General features: G+C 42.2%; 1 protein-coding gene across 1 annotated transcript in view; it reads right to left on the bottom strand.

Annotated features, from left to right (window-relative positions):
- Positions 1 to 18963, bottom strand: part of LOC127946140 (reversion-inducing cysteine-rich protein with Kazal motifs-like) — a 32514-nt gene that overhangs the window by 7150 nt on the left and 6401 nt on the right. Inside the window, exons 2-12 of the mRNA XM_052542468.1 lie at positions 13055 to 13116; positions 9642 to 9716; positions 8242 to 8278; positions 7917 to 8002; positions 7775 to 7822; positions 6399 to 6432; positions 5906 to 6103; positions 4276 to 4540; positions 4027 to 4200; positions 2264 to 2476; positions 69 to 205 (exon numbers count right to left, since the gene is read on the bottom strand). Coding sequence (XP_052398428.1) covers positions 69 to 205; positions 2264 to 2476; positions 4027 to 4200; positions 4276 to 4540; positions 5906 to 6103; positions 6399 to 6432; positions 7775 to 7822; positions 7917 to 8002; positions 8242 to 8278; positions 9642 to 9716; positions 13055 to 13116 — 1329 coding nt within the window. The remainder of the gene's footprint in view (positions 1 to 68; positions 206 to 2263; positions 2477 to 4026; positions 4201 to 4275; positions 4541 to 5905; positions 6104 to 6398; positions 6433 to 7774; positions 7823 to 7916; positions 8003 to 8241; positions 8279 to 9641; positions 9717 to 13054; positions 13117 to 18963) is intronic.

The following is an 18963-nucleotide window of genomic DNA, read 5'->3' as shown; positions in this document are numbered from 1 at the left end:
TGAGATGAGAGTATGTCCTCTGTGAGTACTGAGCACAGCGCTGAGCGCAGCGAGGAGCACACACTCACTCAGGTATCTGTGCAGAGGGATGCAGCGCTCCGGCTCGTCCGTGGCTGACAGCAGGTCACAGATGCGCTCGGGCGTCTGTCCCTCCAGGAAACGCTTGCCATCGCCACACTGGGTCAGGATATCCACACAGTCCGACCTGAGGAGACACATTCAGAAGGGCTTCAGTCGATCTCTCTTCATCAGTCATCACACTCCTCTGATTCTACTGGAATCTTCACCTGAAGGTGATGTAGTGTTCATTTATCTATTGTTGTGTCAATGGTAATAAACCGGGGCTTTTGTGTGCTTGCTGTGAAACTGTAACGCAAACCTGATGGTCATTTAGTGTTCATTTGAGGGTTATCTCAGAATTGTGAGAATGACCTTTTTTGTTACCATTCTTGTGATATACTGTATAAACTCAGAATGGCAAGATATGAAATCAGACTTACGAGAAAACAAGTAATCCAAATAATGCAAATTATGAGAAAACTGACAAATACTTTATAAATATTTTAAATCTTTTCATCCTGTGAGAGATACAGGCTTCCACAGTTATCTATTACTCTGACAGAGTTAATAAACATGTTAACGTGTGTTCACGAAATGTCTCAATTCTAAAACATCAAAACAAGTTTTAAACCATTCATGCATACCTTAAAATATCATATCAAATATCAAAATATATGACTTATTCAGTCTCTTGAGAGATAACATAAATGCTCTGCAATAACTGACCCAAAGCATCAATAATAAATGTGATGACATATTTAATTCATTTTTGTTTTATAAAATACATCTAACAAACCTCATGATGTGCATTTGATTCACTCGAAAGAGAGTCATTCGTTTGGAAATCAAAGTACACTCACTAGTAGAGTTTTGTTCACTAGCTGTAGATTCAGTAGTGCACAAATGAATAAATATATTGTATTTTAGTACAATATTCCCTCTCTATTGGTGGAAGAATGCATTTAGTTGTGTGATCTGTTTTTGATTCACTAAAAAGAATCCCGATCACTGCGTGAGGACGTGTAATCCCAGCAGACCAGCGTCACGTCTCGTCCCATTCAAACACTCAATGTGAACAAAGCAGTGCACAGTGGGAGATTTCTGACAATACCAGACTGTTGACTACAAGCTGCCAGGGTTTTGATCTGATCTGCTCTCTGAATGATCATTATATAAACACAGAACTGAATGCAACACTGAAAGACCCAACAGATACTTCGATTTCAAAAGATCAGTGTTAAAGCAACATCCTGTTTAGAACTCAAAGCCATCCCATGACACCCTGCAATTACCTGCGTTATAGAGATCACACACACATCACTCGACAGAACACCATCCACGGCCAACAGCTCGTCTGAGGATTATGAGACTATTATACTGTAAACCAACAAACTGTTTTGTGGTCTAGTGCATGAAAAAAAGATTTGGATGTGAAGAACAAGCCTGGGTATATTCCTATTCATAAGCAAAACAAAAACATTTAGCTTTATATAAAAAAATAAAAAAAAAATGTAAAAAAAAGGATTGAGTGTATAAATAATAAAGTACATTTCCCCCAAAATATCAAAATTATAACACAAAGAATGTCTTCTTATTTGCAACAGATAAATAATGCTGAATTAATAAAGCTAAGTTTATTTATATAGTTAGAATAAGAATAATGAGAATAATGTAAATCACTGGGGGATATATTATTAATTGCCTTAAAACATTAAAAATGAAAAAAAAAACTATAACTTTTTACAGGTATTTTAGATGAAATTATTTAGCTTTTGTTGTGTGATGTGGACATGATCCTGGACATGTTCTCACAAGTCATATCCCTCAATACAGCAGCTGATGAGGATGAGGATGACGATGACTTATGAGGAAGAGAATGAGGATGACGAAGAGGATGAGGATGAAGATGATTTATGAGGAAGAGAATGAGGATGATGAAGAGGATGAGGATGAAGATGAGGATGAGGAAGAGGAGGAGAGTGAGGATGAATATGAGGATGAGGAGGAGGAGAATGAAGATGAGGATGAGGAAGAGGAGGAGAATGAAGATGAAGATGAAGATGAGGAGGAGAATGAGGATGAAGATGAGGATGAGCATGAGGATGAAGATGAGGAGGAGAATGAGGATGAGCATGAGGAGGAGAATGAGGATAAAGATGAGGATGAGGTTGAGCATGAGCATGAGGATGAGGATGAGGCTGACCTGCAGATGACGCTTCCTCTGGTCTTGCTGTAGCAGGGTTTGATCTGCAGCGCACAGGCCACGGCCTTCCACATGTCCGGCTGACACCGTCTGATGTCCAGCACTGGGATGTTCATGAAGGGCATCTTGATGCTTCCGTTGGACCAGAGTCTGAAGTCGTTCAAGGCGCCCTGGTCTGACTGAACATTACAGCTGCGGAACAGCTCTGTCGGCCTGAGAACACACACACAGAGAGCTGAGACCATGAGGAAAGAGTCTGATTCACACTATATCAGACTCCCAGAGCTGCTAAACCACACACACACACACACACTCTATTATACTCCACAGAAGCAGCGAGTGGTGCTCCAAACACTGCTGCCTTTAAAAAAGACGTTTCTAATTTACAGACAATCCAAGTTGCTTCGTGAAACTGCCTTCTTATTGCATCCCAGAAGGCCATTGTTCACTAGCAACCGCGTCCTGACAAAGCTTTGGGAAGAGGGACTTCCTCAGGAAACAGCTTTTATTCCTTCTGACGATCGGCTCTTTTTCTCCAGCTCAGTGTGAGACGAGATGATGGTAAAGTGTGTGTGTGTGTGTGTGTTTTAGCAGCTCTCCTCTGGTTTGATCATGTTGAGTACATTAGCAAACTCTGTGCTATGACAGAGGGTCAGTGTGAGTTTAAGTGTCTCGGGTCAACCAAACTCTGTTTATTCAGTATTACACAATTCTGTTTCTCCACACTCATCTGTCAGAATCTCAGCCACCAGCTGTAACTGGATTCAGAAGTCATGGAGGTCTGCACATCCACCGTGAGCCATTTCATCATCTGACCAGGCTTGTTACGACACAGTCCCAGTCTCTCTTCAGTCAGATCTCTGAGGAACACATGCGTAGAGCTCCATGCCTGTTTGACCTCAAAACAATGCTGGACTACTTCTGTCATCATAAATCATGCTGTCTACATCTGTAACCCACAGAGAAACACACAGGCCAGAGAAACCCAACAATATGCCTGCTGGATATTCATTTTTCCATTAACACAGTCCTCGTGTTCAGTTACATAACAGCATCCAAACATATGAACCTAGTGAGCCCCTGTTTTTATATATATATATATATTTATATAAAGAGCATAACAATACTGCAGCTGGTAGTTGAGGATGTATGTCAATTAATGATATGCTTATTCTACACTTCAGTGCAATAGACTAAAGTTAATGTTGAGTAACATTCATTTCAGACACAATGTCAGTTCCTCCAGAATGAAGAGAGCAATGGAAATAAAACATCTCTTACACAGCGTAGTGCTGTAAATGATTCAATGAGTCACTTTAGTGTTGGTACGGTCAGCTGTAACTGTAACTAAAATGATTTAAAATAATTTTCATTTAACTAAAATAAAGTTGAAAAACTAAACTTCAATAACTTCAATAAATAAATGTTACCTTGTCAACTAACTGAAATAAAATACGTTTAAGTTGAGCTACTCAAAAATAAAACAAAAAAAGTACTTAAACTTAACAAAATTACAAAAACTTAAAACAAAAAAAATAAATAAAAGCTTATTCAAAATGGCAATAAATACTCCAATAGTACATAAACAATACTAGAGTAAGTGACTCCCTTGAATGAATCAGTTGAATGAATGACAGTCACTTTACAGTGTAATCTAACGCACAGACTGACAGAGTCCTGGTGCTGGCAGACTGTGTTTCAGCACTCGAGGATGGGATCCAGCGCTTGTATGAGCAGACTGACAGTAGGGAAGTGTTTGTAACCTGTTGTTGAAGTTGGTGCAGTAGCTGAGCTCTTTGCAGCCTAACTGACACGGCTCCCTGACGTCAGCCAAGCAGGTGATGAGGTCCATCTCAGCCGGGTTGTATTCACAGTGCTGGTCGAACTCCTGCCACGTCTGAGTGCCCCAGTTAGTGCTGATCTCCAAGCACATGTTCCTGTCAAACAGAGAGGACACGCACACATTCAGTGTCAGAGCCGCACCGCTAGGCTTCAGACGGAGCGCTGCTGACCTGCACAGGGAGGTGTTGGCCTTGAAGCAGCAGTGCAGTTTGGCGTAGTCCATCTTGGCGATGGGGGGTGACTCGGGGTCACTGATGGTGGGCGGGTGTGCGCTGCCCAAGAAGCACTGCCACAGCGGGTCCTGAGGGAGCGGCTGACTGCCACACTCACTGATCAGACCCTCCATGATCTCCTGCTCCGTGCTCATGGTGCGCAGGATACGCTTACAGGCCGTCTGACAGTGAGCCTCCTCCGCCCGCTCACAGCAGTACAGACCTGGAGACACACACACACACACACACACACACACACACACACACACACGCACGCACGCACGCACGCACGCACACACACACACACACACACACACACACACACACAGACACACACACACACACACACACACACACACACACACACACACACACACGCACGCACGCACGCACGCACACACACACACACACACACACACACAGACACACACACACACACACACGCACACACACACACGCACACGCACGCACACACACACAGACACACGCACACACACACACACACACACGCACACACGCACACACACACACACACACACACGCACGCACACACACACACACACACACGCACATGTTCATCTTTTAAAGTCTGTGGAAAGCATGATGGCGGGTCCGTACAGCTGCTTCTGAATCGTTGAGTGACTCACTCTAGGGCTGGTATTGGTGACTAAGAAGATTTTTCCTCAATTGAGATTGAAAGTTAACATAATGGAATAAAAATGAAAAATGAAAAATAAAAATAAAATCTCTATGTAGGTTGTCTGATTTCAGAGCAGATAGATATATTTGAAAAATATATTGAATTTTGTGGTAACTTTATATTGTGTGAATGTTTTTAAGCTAATTCTTCTCAGGCCTAACTCTCGTGTTCCTTAAATGATTCCTTACTTTAGGATATAACAGAATCATTTTAATCATTTTTATGTTTTTGCATATGCATATTTGAACTGACAGTAAACATGCCTCAGATGATCACATGATCTGTCCTTGTTTTTTCACATATGTAGTCGCACAATTACAAACTAGGTTAAAAACATGAATTATTCATGAGGTCTCATCAGCTTGAAACAGAAATCTTGTGTCACATTATAAAAAAAAAAGTCTTTACTGTCACTTTTGATCAATTTAATGCATCCCTGATGAATCAAAGTATTATTTTCTTTAAAAAAAAACAACAACAATAAAATAAAACCCTTCTGGCATATATTAGCACTGACCTCATCAAACACTTGTATTTTTGTTTATATCAGGGTGTTTCCTCCGAGGAGGCGAGAGAGGCAGTGCCTCCTCAAAAAATTGGATGAGAAAAAAAATGTGTATTACAAAAATAATGACTAGCACCCCTCCTCGATTCAGAACAGCACGCACTCCACTGAGTTATACGTACATGCTGCCAAAAGCTATAAGCATTACCTGAAAAGTAGTACTGCTTACTGTGACAGTCATATATTTAATAACTTCTACTGCACATTTTTATTCCCAAAACTTTCCTTGAAAAGACAATACTGTTTCAGTCTGTTTACTGGTTTAATTTGAGTTAGTAGTTAAAATATTTTTTTGTAGTGAGGAGTGAAGTGTGTGCACGTACTGTCGAGGGGGCTCCGGATGGGGAAGGATTTGGTGTAGTTGGCCACACAGCCGATGAGCTGAGGACTGATGCTCTGGCAGTACTCTTTGACCGCGGTGATCTGGGAGACGGTCGGAGACGAGTCTGTGCGGAAGATGGCCTGACAGTATTCACGGCAGTTTGTGTGTCTCCCTGCATAACTGCAGCACACTGAGCCCACTGGACACACACACACACACACACACACACGTGAGGCATCACTTCTCCATCTGTTTAATAAAGGCTGTCTGGGAGTTTGTCTGCTCTACTAATGCACACAAATAAGCGCCGCCTTCGTTCGTGACCTCAGCGAGCGCAGGCTAAAGGTCGTGACCTGGCCTCCCAGGCACGGAATCAACTCCATCTAATTTCCTGTCCATGCAGGTCAGAGATCATCCAACAGGAAGTCAGTCTCTGAGGACTGAATCACAGAAACGAGGTACAGACGGACTGATAACCAAAGAGCTTTGCTTACTTTCATTCCTGGTGATGCAGCTGTAGAGTGGTTTCTGCAAGAGAGGAAGAATATCAATGAGAATATCGCATGATAGCTGATGAAAAATCCCCCCAAATGTGTTTGTTCGTATCACAGAGACACAACAAATACACTTCATGAATTATTACTTTTAATTCTTATGATTCAAAGCTTTTTATGTATTTGATTTGATTATTTCTCAAACAAAGCTGCTGTATAGTGTGCACTGTCCCTTTAAGACGAGCCAGTTTAACTTTAGCTGCTCTATTCTACTGCTACGCAAAGCCTTGGATCGTATTCACTGCATTAGAGTCGAGCCGCGCTGAAGTATGTGGACTTCTCAGGAAACCAAGGGCACAAGATGAAAGAGCTGAAGTAGTTGTGAGAGGCATCCAAAGCAAACACTGAGCTGATGATCAAGAGCTGCACGGACTCTGAGCGATGGAGAACCATCAGATCTACAGCAGCTCTATCGGGAATCATTACTCTTTTATAACAGTTAGTCAGCAGAACAACAGATTTACTGGGCTGTAATGTGGCGACAGCATGTCCAGTTAGAGGGAAATGATATTTTCCCATTGCTCAACACTAACCAAACGACCTCATAAAGAGGTTTGGGGCTGTGCTAGAAACCAGGCTTTAAATGAACAAACACAAATAAAGCTGGAGTCTCCTTTCAGACGGCAGAGCTGCCAGACAAACAAACAGAGAAGTGTCCGGTCATACTGGGCTCTGATGAACACGAGACCTCCCAGAGTCTGCTTTCATCTCAACATCTCCCCGGAGAGAGAAACCAGACTCACACGGTCGTCAGGGAACTGTTTTGGGGTTGCTAAGGTGTTTGAAGTGTATTTTCCACACTGGCTCAGCACCAGCTCTATGATGTTCTGCTTTAAATCTGACTCAGATCATCTGTCTAATCCAGTCTCATTACTGACAAGTTCAACTGCTCAAACTGAAAAACTGCAGAGTGCAGATATGATATATTATCCCAAACCATGGACAAAAACAATGTTTTTCCACATTGTGAGGTGCGTAAGCTCAGATCAGTGAGGCCTACAATCACCCAGAGGTTATTCATGATGTACTAAAATGTATTATTGGAAAGAACTTAACTTAATAATGTGTCATTTCTGAAAGCCTGTTTCTACCTGGAAGAAGGAAAATAAAAGTATTTGTGACTGTCACGATCTCACATCTTTGTAATTGCGACAATCTCTCACAATCTGCATTTCTCACAGTTGTGACTGTCTATTTCACAGAAACAGAGTAACGTTTATTATTTCAGAACTTCTCATAATTACCACAATGTCCTATTTTGATTCTTAGGTGGAAACAGGCTTTCGACATCGGTCAAATAAAGGTAAAACTCCCACCTCGGTGTCTTTCTTGCATACTTTAGTGATGTCATTTCTAGACGATGCCTGAACAGAACAGATAAAAACAGAGATATAAGAGTCACAGGTCATCTTCCTTCTCTTAAGTCTGATTCAGATGTGTTCAGATGTGTTGAGGGACCTGTTTGCAGTCCCTGCGGCACTCGGAGGAGATGGCCAGCTCACAGCAGCCCAAACCCACCCATCCGTCAGACTTCTTCGATGCCCCTGGAGAAGTACAGAATCACAGTGAGCTTCAGCAGATCTGAAGCAGAAGCATAAGCATACATGTGAGCTCAGAGCTCTGGACGGGTTTAATGGCCATGTAAGGTGTAGCTGGACTGATGTGGAGTGTGATATCTGTGCATCTGGAGGGCATTAGGTCTTCAGAGACTCTAAATCCTCTCTTGTTCTTATGAGGTTGGTACAGGTGTGTTCTGCAGACGGCTCCATCTGTGTTCACCTACCCGGCAATGTGTTGTTGATGCAGACCCAAAGATCACTCTGTGAAACCAAAAGGAGAAGTTTAGCATGACAACAGCTCAACATCCATCATCTGCTCGCTCTCATGTGCTTCCAGACCCGAGGAATCTTCTTTGAAGACAGAATGAGTTATACAGCAGGTCATTATTAATCATAAATCTCACTTCAAGCAACACGAGGGAGTTGATGATAATAAAATGTTCACGTTCAGAAGAACAGATTTAAAATGTGAGTCTCCAAATGAAATAGAAACTAATATAGAAACTAATAATTATATTATTATTTAATAATAATATATGTTTATTATATTTATGCATTAAATACATTAGTTTTAAAGGCACACCACCATTCAAAATGTTGGGGGCAGTAAGATTTTTTTACGTTTCTGAAAGAAGTCTCATCAATGCTGCATTTATTTGATCAAAAACACCGTAAAAACAGTGAAATATTATTGTAATTTCAAACAGCTGTTTTCTGTGTGAATCTGTGTTAAAGTGTAATTTACTTCTGTGATGCACAGCTGTATTTTCAGCATCATTCTGGTGTAATAGTTTATATTCTGTGCAACATAAAACACACGATGCAATAATTGAAGCTTCTCAAATGTAATGTCATGGATGGCAAACTGAAAGACTAAACCACTCTAATATAAGCTGTTAAAGTACAGGAGCCGTATGAAAAGATGTTCATGAGAACTACGCTGGTATCAGTGAAGCTCTTATGTGCTCTACGGCTCCAGAGAGCCTCCTAATATGACTCAACTTTAATTAAAAGTAGATGCAGATGAGAGCCACAGAGAGCTTCACTGAGCGTCTGCGGTGGGACGCTGCTGGATCAGATTCACGGCCGCTCCTTATCCACACGGCCTGTGCTTTCACTAGATAATGAACCCAATAAACTGGACATCGTCTGAGATTCACTTTCGACGTCAATGCTCTCTGGCGTATGGAAAACAAGCCCGTCAAAACCATTCAGCATCATTTGTGAGGAGCACAAAATACAATGTGGTTTTGAGGCATCAGACTCAAAAAACAGGCTTGATTCGGACTCTGAAATGCTTCCAAAATCCATTTGCATCCATTTTCTGTGAATTAGCGCAGGACACATGTCCAATTGAAGCAGGCCTGAGGCTTCCACTATGGCTAATTAGAGGCTGAGTGTAATTGCATTTTGCATTCCAGCTTTGAAACTCTGGGAAAGAGGGTGGAGGGCGTCCATCAGCCTTCATCTCGGCTTCCTTTACTGCCAAGCAGGTAAAACCGCAGCACCAGACCATGAGGGAGGAACAGGAAGCAGCAGCGCTCTCTCTGTTTAAGACTTCCTGTGTAGCCGGGGCAACAGTATAATGTAAACACAGATCTGGAGGACTGAGGAAAAGCCTTACCAGAGACTCGGGGCAGTAACTGGGCAAACGCAGGAGAAGGTGCTTCAGATGCGATTCACTTCTGATGGTCGCGAGCTGCAGAGAGAAGCATTCAATAAATGCACAGACAAATGTTTTGCATGTTCTAGATCAACAGCATCATGTGACCTCCTGAAAGCAGGACATATGAAGCACTGCAGTGGCCTTTGTCTTGGAGTCATCTTTGATTGGGCGTAATTTATTGCAGTTAATTTGATAGTAGCATACCATGAATGAATTTAAAAATGTTTTTGTTAAAATCATTAGCATTGCAATTCCATCTGCTGTGTGCAAAAAAAATATACATAGAATATGTTGTAATAAAAGTAAATACAGCCTATTATTAATTAGGAATTAATAAAAAAAAACAATGTAGTTATCTATTTAACCTGTTAATTTAATGTGATTATACACTCACACATAAATACAGGAAGCCTTTATTAACCCCCGGATCTGTGTGGAGCACTTTTTATGATGGATGGATGCACTTTATTGGGCTTCAAAATCTGGACACCCATTCACTGCCTCACTGTGGCTCAGTGATAGAGCATTGCATATAACACATGTTAGTCTAAAAAATGTATAGCCTGAAGGCACTATAAGTCGCTTTGGATAAAAACGTCTGCTAAATGCATAAATGAAGAAAGTCATACACACCTAGGATGACTCAAGAGTGAGTAAACCATGGGGTTGAACTATGCCTTTAACAGATGAAAGGACAGTACGACACAGATATCGCTTTCCTCAACAGATATTCAGACTCATGTTTTATTGTGAATATGAGATTGAGCTGAAGAATGAAGCAGCTGTGCATTATTTTTTTATATTTCCATTAGTGCTTACATTTATATAACCTCATAATTATCCCCCTTGATGGAAACAAAAATTCCATAAAAATGAGTTTTCCAGTTCCTGGCACCTGTGAAGCACTCTGTGACTCTTGTGGTGTGAGAACGCCTTGTTGTGATTGTATTTCTCAACCTCAGCCCAAACGCTCTGGATCTGGATGTACGAGGCTCTGTGAATGGCATGACGGTCAGACCCTGGAGCCGACCTGTCATTCTGTCTGCCGTAAACAAATCAGCGGCTGGACTCTGTCTCTGGGAGCGCGATCAAGAACGATCTGTTCATTTATGCAGAGCGCCTGCCAGCGAGCAGTCTGGAGAACAGAAGCCAAACTCAGTTCCAGTGAATTATAGATCTTCATCATTTCACTCAACAGCAGCATCTGAACGAGGCTGTGATGGCTTTCAGGCGGCTTGGCCAGCGTTTCTAGAAAGATTCCCTCTGTGATTAAGGATAATTAGCGACAAATGGGGACAGAAAATGGGAAAATATGAATTTACTGGAAGATGTTTCAAATAATTACTTCCTACACAAAACACACACACATCTGACTCGTTATGAAGAAACTGAGAGAGCTCCAGTAAAATATGGTTTAGATTTTATGATTCTCATTTTCCCTATTTTTCAGTGATATTTGGAATATATCATATAATATGATATCATATATCACCATATCACCCTGGAGCCCAAGACCGGTCACTCACTGAAGCTAAGCAGGGCTGAGCTGGTCAGTGACTGGATGGGAGACTCCTGGGAACACTAGGTGCTGCTGGAAGAGGTGCTAGTGAGGCCAGCAGGGGGCGCTCACCCTGTGGTCTGTGTGGGTCCTAGCGCCCCAGTGTAGTGATGGGGACACTATACTGTCAACAAGCACCGTCCTTCGGATGAGACGTTAAACCGAGGTCCTGACTCTCTGTGGTCAGTAAAAAAAATCTAAATTCACCATTGGCCTCTGACCTTCATGGCCTCCTAACAATCCCCATATCCGCTGATTGGCTTCATCACTCTGTCTCCTCTCCACCAGTAAGCTGGGGAGCTAAACTCTGCAGGACACAGGCCCTCCAGGATCAACGTTCCCCACCCCTGCTTCAGACGAAGAAGTGAATGACGTGTTCTCCCGGTGCCGGTTTATAGTCGCGCCGGTAGTGACGTCAGAGGCTGTAGCCTGCCAACAAGCTGGTGTTTTTCAATGTATGCTTCAGACACGGGTGACGACGAGGTGTTCCCCATAGTGCCCTCTAGAGGACGCAGTGTCTCGTTCCCTACTCAGGGTACCATGGTTACATTCGTATCCTGAGACGTTTTCACTATTCACAAGACAATTACTATTGATAAAATTTAGATTATATAAACAGATTTAATGAATTGATAAATTCATTTGATTTTACTATATATTTGTATTTAATTACAAATAATGTTAAATAAATGTATAATTCAACTGACTGACTACAAATCTAACATTTATAAGAAAAATGAGCATAGCTGAATCAGTGTGAAAGGATCTGAATTAGGCTTCTGTCTATTATCTGAGACGAGTGAAGCACATGAAGTGCAGCAATATAAATAACACAAGATCAGCGATCAAAGGAAAGCTGTGACTCCGCCCACAGCACCACAGAAATAAAGCGTCCAGTCCGTTTGGAAAGTTCTCCTTGTTTCTTTCTTCAGTTTTTTGTTTGGCGGGTGCCGGTGAGATCGTTTAAAGAGCTGAAGGCCTCGTCTCTTCATTAGGATGAAAGGATTACGTGGTGACAGCACACACACCACTGCAGCGCCGCTAACAAGCTGCCATTATCCCTCCTGCTAATCTCCTGTTTATATAGATCTGTCTCCATCTGATGGGCTCTCGGTCGCTCTCGGACACTCACCCGTCTCTAATGCTGGTTTCTGTATCTCTGATCATTCTGCGACTGGCAGGTGCTTCACTCAGACGCTCACTGTACTGAATGGGACAGTGTTCCTGTGCGGGTCAGCGGGTTAACGCACCGCTACTCACTGACCCGTCTGAACTTCAGAAAGAGGCCATTCAGAGCGCTTTTCATGTGCTTGGAGTTCCAGAGCTCAAGAGACACATGTGATTCAGAGAAAGTGTCCTCGGCTCAATGGCGTTCACTAATGAAGGGACGCAGGCCTCCACCTGCTCCACATGAACAACATCACTCCGCTTCAGAACACGCTCCATCAGTCCAGAGCAGCTCAATGATTCACGCTGGCTTAAAAGAATTTTAGCTTTTATTTCCTAGTTTTCCTTAGTTCTACTAGTTCTTTCCTTGTTAACTGATCGTGTAGTTCTCATATATACACAGAAGGGACTAGAATAAGTACAACTCAGGAAAAGAGGGAAACACAAATTTCAAGTCTTTGGAAACAGACACTGAAACGAAAGAGTTTTGATGCAGTACTGGATTAAATGATGATCTTTTATTGATTGTCAGTCCTGCAATCATTCTAAGACAGTCAGAGACTCTAAGTGTATTCCTTGGAGAAGCCGCTCTGAGGATGGATGTGTTCTGTGTTGTGTGTGTGTGTGTGTGTGTGTGTGTTGTTACCTGGTCACAGGCTTCTCTACACTGAGGAAAGAGCTCTGCAGCATGATGGCAGCAGGACGGATCTAGAAAACACACAGAGAGAGAGAGTTCAGTCCGGATCCAGTCTACTCCCTCCAGATTTCACTCTAAGCCCCGCTGACGGAGAGTACGCTCGCCGGTGTGTTGTGTTCGGCCATAAATAGTCCGACTAAGCATCTTGAAATGGGCAGCTGGCAGTTCTTCATCATGTTTCTATACAAGGCCTCACTGAAGCTCTGGTGCATGTCAGGGTTACATTTGATAAAAAACACAAAGGGACTTTTAAACAACATCAACACTCCAAGAAAAGAGTAAAAACACACTACGATGTATCGTCTTAATATGATGAATTTTCCATGTTGATTTTACACACCCATATTGTGAATCAAAAATGGCATTGTTATACGTTTTCACAGGAAATGGATAATGTTCTGACAGAAATCACCAGGACCTCTGTGTTTTTCATGCTAGTCTCGCGGGGACTGATGGCAGAAGGTCTGGAGCTGTGCCTGCTCTGATTCGCCAAGACCCAGCCGAGAGCACGAGAGACTGACAGGTACAGCGACCAATCACGATTCGTTTTGTGCCGCGTCATGTTTAGGGGCATGGAAATGTCTCCACAATAACTGACGTATTTTTAAAAAGCCCTTGCTGCAAACTTTACACATTCCACATAATTCTGGAATTGCAGAGTTTAGTTGACCCTGACAAGCACTCGTGGTCACAGCTGTAAACACCACACGAGGGGTTTACAGGCCTGTTCCTTCATCAGAGCGCTGCGATCTGTTTCTTCTGCACCTCTTCTCCTCGTCTCAGTGCTCTTCTTCTTCTTTCTGTCTCAGAGCGTCTGGTTTTTAATTGAGCAGACGCTGCTGAAGAGACACACCAGTCTTTGCTCTCATAGTTTCTGGAGACGCCGCTGCTGGTTTAATGTGTTGATGTGCAGTAAATCTCACACTTGTGCTGTTGTTGTTGTTCTGAGGCTGAGGAATTGACCTTCATTGTCTCTGAAGTAAAGCCACTAAATGAAAGCAGTCGCCTCTTTGATGGCTTCCACGGCATTCGTGACAAAGTTTTAAAGTGTGAGTGAAGCAAGGCCTGCTAAAGCTAACCACAGCCGAACAGAGCTGTATGTGCTGCTAGAGAACCAAAGCTGTGCAAAGGGTCATTTAGAAGTGCTTGGAAGTCCAATAGACAGGAGCATTTATACTATATATATATATATTAATGCATTAGGACAAAAATAAAAGTGTGTCACATTATTGAGCATTTAGCGTCGCTCGTGTCCCTCTGCAGCGTCAGCAGGAAGCATGTGCTAGTGTTCTGAGCTCCGCTGCTACTGTTTCCTTGTTTTCCTGAGGAATAGTAATAATGCCACCCACAAGCCACATCAAAGGAATTCCCCTCTCTTCCGCCCCGTCTCCCTCCTTCCCAAACGCTCCTGAACATCCCATTCAGCCCGAGACGATGTGTTCTCCGCAGGCTCCCCGGGGAGTGAGGGAGAACGGGTACAGGGTGTTTGTGCAAGAGCACATCTGATGTCCAGAGACGCCGGGATCTCTGGAGGGAACTGAAGACCACTTGAAAGGGAGGCACTTTGACGAAGGTGATCAAACAGCAATGAGAAGCAGACGAGAGCACGAGGTGGGGGTTAGATTATGAGACCCCGGACCCCAGACCGTTCCTAATACAGCCATGAGGATCCCATCAGAGTTCAAAGCCTGGGTTAGAGCGCCTACAGACACAACTGGAACAGATCAACCCTACACTAACGGCTGCTAACCAGGAACACAAGCCTGGACTGAAGCACTTCTGCCCATCGACTGGGTCACCAATCCTCTTCTGCTCTGTTAGCACATACAGTCATGCTGCTGAAGTCCGCTGTGTGACTTATGGGTTTCACAGAAGAGAAAAACAGATGCACCTTTGAACTTTCTAGTACAGAAAAGGATTTTTTAAGGAACGCTGGTGCTGTAACTCATTACAAGCATATGCAGGATCAGGTTACTTTTTCAAGTAACTAGTAAATTAAGACATTACTTTTACATTTACGACAAAATATCTGAGAGAGTTTTTAAAAGAAGTAATGCGAGAAACTTTGTTTTTCCTTTTATTCACTGACATCTCTCGTGTCCCTGTGTTGAGAGATTGAGAGAAATCACATCTGGTGTGTGCCAAAAACATTACTTATGGGTGTTATTAAACAACAAATAAGACAGCCCAGCCCAGAAGACTAAGAAAACACCATTCTGGAAGCAGTCTCATTATTTCCCGAAACATTGGCTAACCAGAATAAGATTGGTTTTGCATTATATGCTGAAATTTTAGCAAATGGTCAAAGAATATCACACCGCTTCACCACATTATGACAGTAATATCTATTACAATAATACAGTCTTGTGTGGAAACAGATTTTCTGTTGTGTTGTTCCTAAAGTTAGTTTAGGTGACTCACTGGGTAATGCTGGTTTTTGTATGACTTTTTGGAGAGAGAAAAAATTAGCATTAAGAAAAAAATCTGTTTATTGACTCTTTTTAGTTTATTTTACCTTACTTCTTCAATATGCATGTACACATCTTCATCAATATTCTCAAAACTATCACTATTAATTAATATCTCATTCAGTTTTTGATGAGTTTCATCATTTGACATTAAAGTGTATATGACTCAGTGTTGAGACAGTATTTCTTGACCTCCTCTTGACCAGCTGTTCTCAGAAGAACATAAAGGGCAACCATTGTCCATATGGTGTTTAAAGAGAAGGGAAGCAGAGCAATCTGTGGAGAACCCCATCTCAGACATTCAGTGCTGGAGTGTGTGTGTCGAGGAGGAGAACTAGAGGACAGCAGGACACACACATCATGTCTGGTGCTCATGGAGCCGAGCAGGAGGAGCTCAGAGAGGGAATGTCAGCTGGATGTGATGCAGATGTAGGGCTGACCGGAGCTGGACAGTGGACAGCTGAGAGTGAAACATGGAGGATCCTGAGACTCATCTCTCCACAGGAACACTTCCTAAAGGGACTGAGGACAATCATACCACAGAGGAACCATTTCAGGCTCTTCACACCTTCACTTTGAAAGTTATTACACTATATTTATTTATTGAAATGAATTATAATAATGGCCTGTATTTGAGTAACTCTAGAGAGTATTGCTGGTTCTAAAGGGTCATGGAAAATTAGGCTAAATTATTATTATTTTTTTATGGTGCTAAAATGAATTATATTAAATATATATATATATAAATGTGTTATAAATGGATTTCAAAAAATAAATACAATTATTAAATAAGCCCTTTAAAATAAAAAAGTTTTGAGGTGAAAGGTCAAAGGGGCATTACGGTGCTTGTCTACAATAAGCATCAGTGGAAGCCCAGCATACACTCAATGACTTCTTCACTTCAGATGAATCACACACACACACACACACACACACACTCTCTCTCTCTCTCACACACACACACGTTTGTTTTTGTGTAAAGTGTGTTCATAATTGTTTTTATACTGTACAAACTGTATATTCTATGGCCCTACACCAACCCTACCCCCCCTAACCGGAAACTTTTACTTTCTCAAAAAAACTCATTCTGTATGATTTATAAGCGTTTGGAAAAATGGGGACATGGGTTACACACACACACACACACACACACAAGCCCAGATCTGCTTCACACGGACTGAAAGCAGGAGCAGAAGGTCTGCTGGAGGAGAGTCCTGGACAAACTGGAAAAACCAACAGTGAAGCGGAGCAACAAAAGGCTGAGTGACAGAGGCGGAGCGCGGCGGATGCTAATGCTGTCACGCTGTAAAGAAGCATGCGCCGTCACACAGAGACACACAATAGAGCAGCACACAGCTGAAACAAGCAGACTGACTCACTCGCTGAGATACACAACCTCCAGCAGAGCCGCTCACAAACACACCAGACTTCTTCTGTGTGTCAGACTCAAGCAGGGGTTACTGGGATCATCCCCTAAATCTACAGAAGTGTGTTTCAGCTGACCACCATCTCAGAGAAACACTGCTCTTCTGAACTTTCTGTTCATCTGTGAATCCTGGAAAATAAAATCTATCACAGTTTCCACAGAAATATTGAGCAGCACAACTGTGTTCAACATTGATAATAATCTTCATGTTTCTTGAGCAGTAAATCATCATATTATTCTGATTTCTGAAGATCATGTGACACTGAAGACTGGAGGAATGATGCTGAAAATACAGCGGAGCATCACAGAAATACAGTACACTTTAACACAGATTCACACAGAAAACAGATGATTCACACTGGAATAATAATAATACATTTTACTGTATTTTTGGTCAAATAAATAACATCTCTGTGTAACATTAAAACAAATATTTTTAATGATAGTGTAGAACTACCTACAATATGTAAATGTTCTACTAATTGCTTATTAGATATGTTTTATCCAGTGCCACTGATATTATCCTGGAGGAAGTTGATCCAGATTGTATGAGTTGTGAATCAGTTCTGAAGTGAATCAGGAGAGTTGCTCGTGCTCAGGATCATGTGTTGAGACAGCATCTGTCCACGCTTCACATCTTCTGTAGTGACACCTGCAGCTCCACGAGGAACACAGGCTCTGCTGCAGATGGCCATTCATGATGAAGACGGCACACGTCAGGAGGACCTGATTGATAACCGCTCGCCATGTGGGCATCACAGCATGTGTGGTGTAGGGCTGACGGATCACACAGGGAGAGAGTGTGTGTGTGTGTTTGTGTGTGTGTGCACGTGGTGGGTGGCATCCGAAATCGCTGACTTCAGAAAAAGGAAGAATCTTTGTGGATATTTTCATTTTTGGCTCTGTCAGAAGAGTACCCAGGAAGATAAAAACATCTACAGCACATGTGCCAACAATCGGCTGTTTGTCATTTAAGTTAGTTTCATGCGGTTTTACAAAACTTTTTATATTTAATGTAGTGTAGCTTTAAAAAAAAAAAAAAAAAAAAAAGTTTTTAACTTGGCTTTAAAAAAGTAAAAGTAAAAAATTAATTGGGATAATAAAATATTATTCTAATGTAAATGATCTGTTTTCTGTGTGAATCTGTGTTAAAGTGTAATGTATTTCTGTGATGCTCCGCTGTATTTTCAGCATCATTCCTCCAGTCTTCAGTGTCACATGATCTTCAGAAATCAGAATAATATGATGATTTACTGCTCAAGAAACATTTCTGATTATTATCAATGTTGAGTATTAGTAGTGTTAGTTGGTTAAGTGCAGGCGAAAAAGATGAGTCTTTAGATGTTTCTTGAAAATGAGTAAAGACTCAGCTGTACGAATTGAGATTGGGAGGTCATTCCACCAGCTGGGCACAGTCCAGGAGAAGGTCCGTGAGAGTGATTTTGAACTTCTTTGGGATGGCACCACAAGGAGTCGTTCAGTTGCAGAGCGCAAACTTCTGGAGGGCACATAAGATTTAACCAGTGAGTTTAGGTATACTGGTGCCGTGACAGTGGTCCTCTTATAGGCTAGCATCAGTACCTTGAATTAGATGCGAGCAGCTACTGGTAGCCAGTGTAACCTGATGAGGAGAGGAGTAACATGAGCTTTTTTTTGGCTCATTGAAGACAACCCTCGCTGCTGCATTCTGGATCATTTGCAGAGGCTTGACAGTACACGCAGGAAGAGCCAGGAGAGCATTACAATAGTCCAGTCTGGAGAGAACAAGAGCTTGGACAAGAAGTTGGGTTGCTTGCTCTGACAGGAAGGGTCTAATCTTCCTAATGTTGTTTAAGGCAAACCTGCAGGACCGGGTTGTTGGATCACCAGCTTAACTGATGATCCATCACAACTCCTAGGTTTCTGGCTGTCCTCGAAGGAGTAATGGTTGATGAACCCAGCTGTATAGAGAAGTTGTTATGAAG

Source organism: Carassius gibelio, chromosome A24 (genome assembly GCF_023724105.1).
Source record: "Carassius gibelio isolate Cgi1373 ecotype wild population from Czech Republic chromosome A24, carGib1.2-hapl.c, whole genome shotgun sequence".
In the NCBI taxonomy this organism is placed as follows: Eukaryota; Metazoa; Chordata; class Actinopteri; order Cypriniformes; family Cyprinidae; genus Carassius; species Carassius gibelio.
Note: the sequence above shows the minus strand (reverse complement) of the source record. Positions and strands in the feature narration are given on the sequence as shown.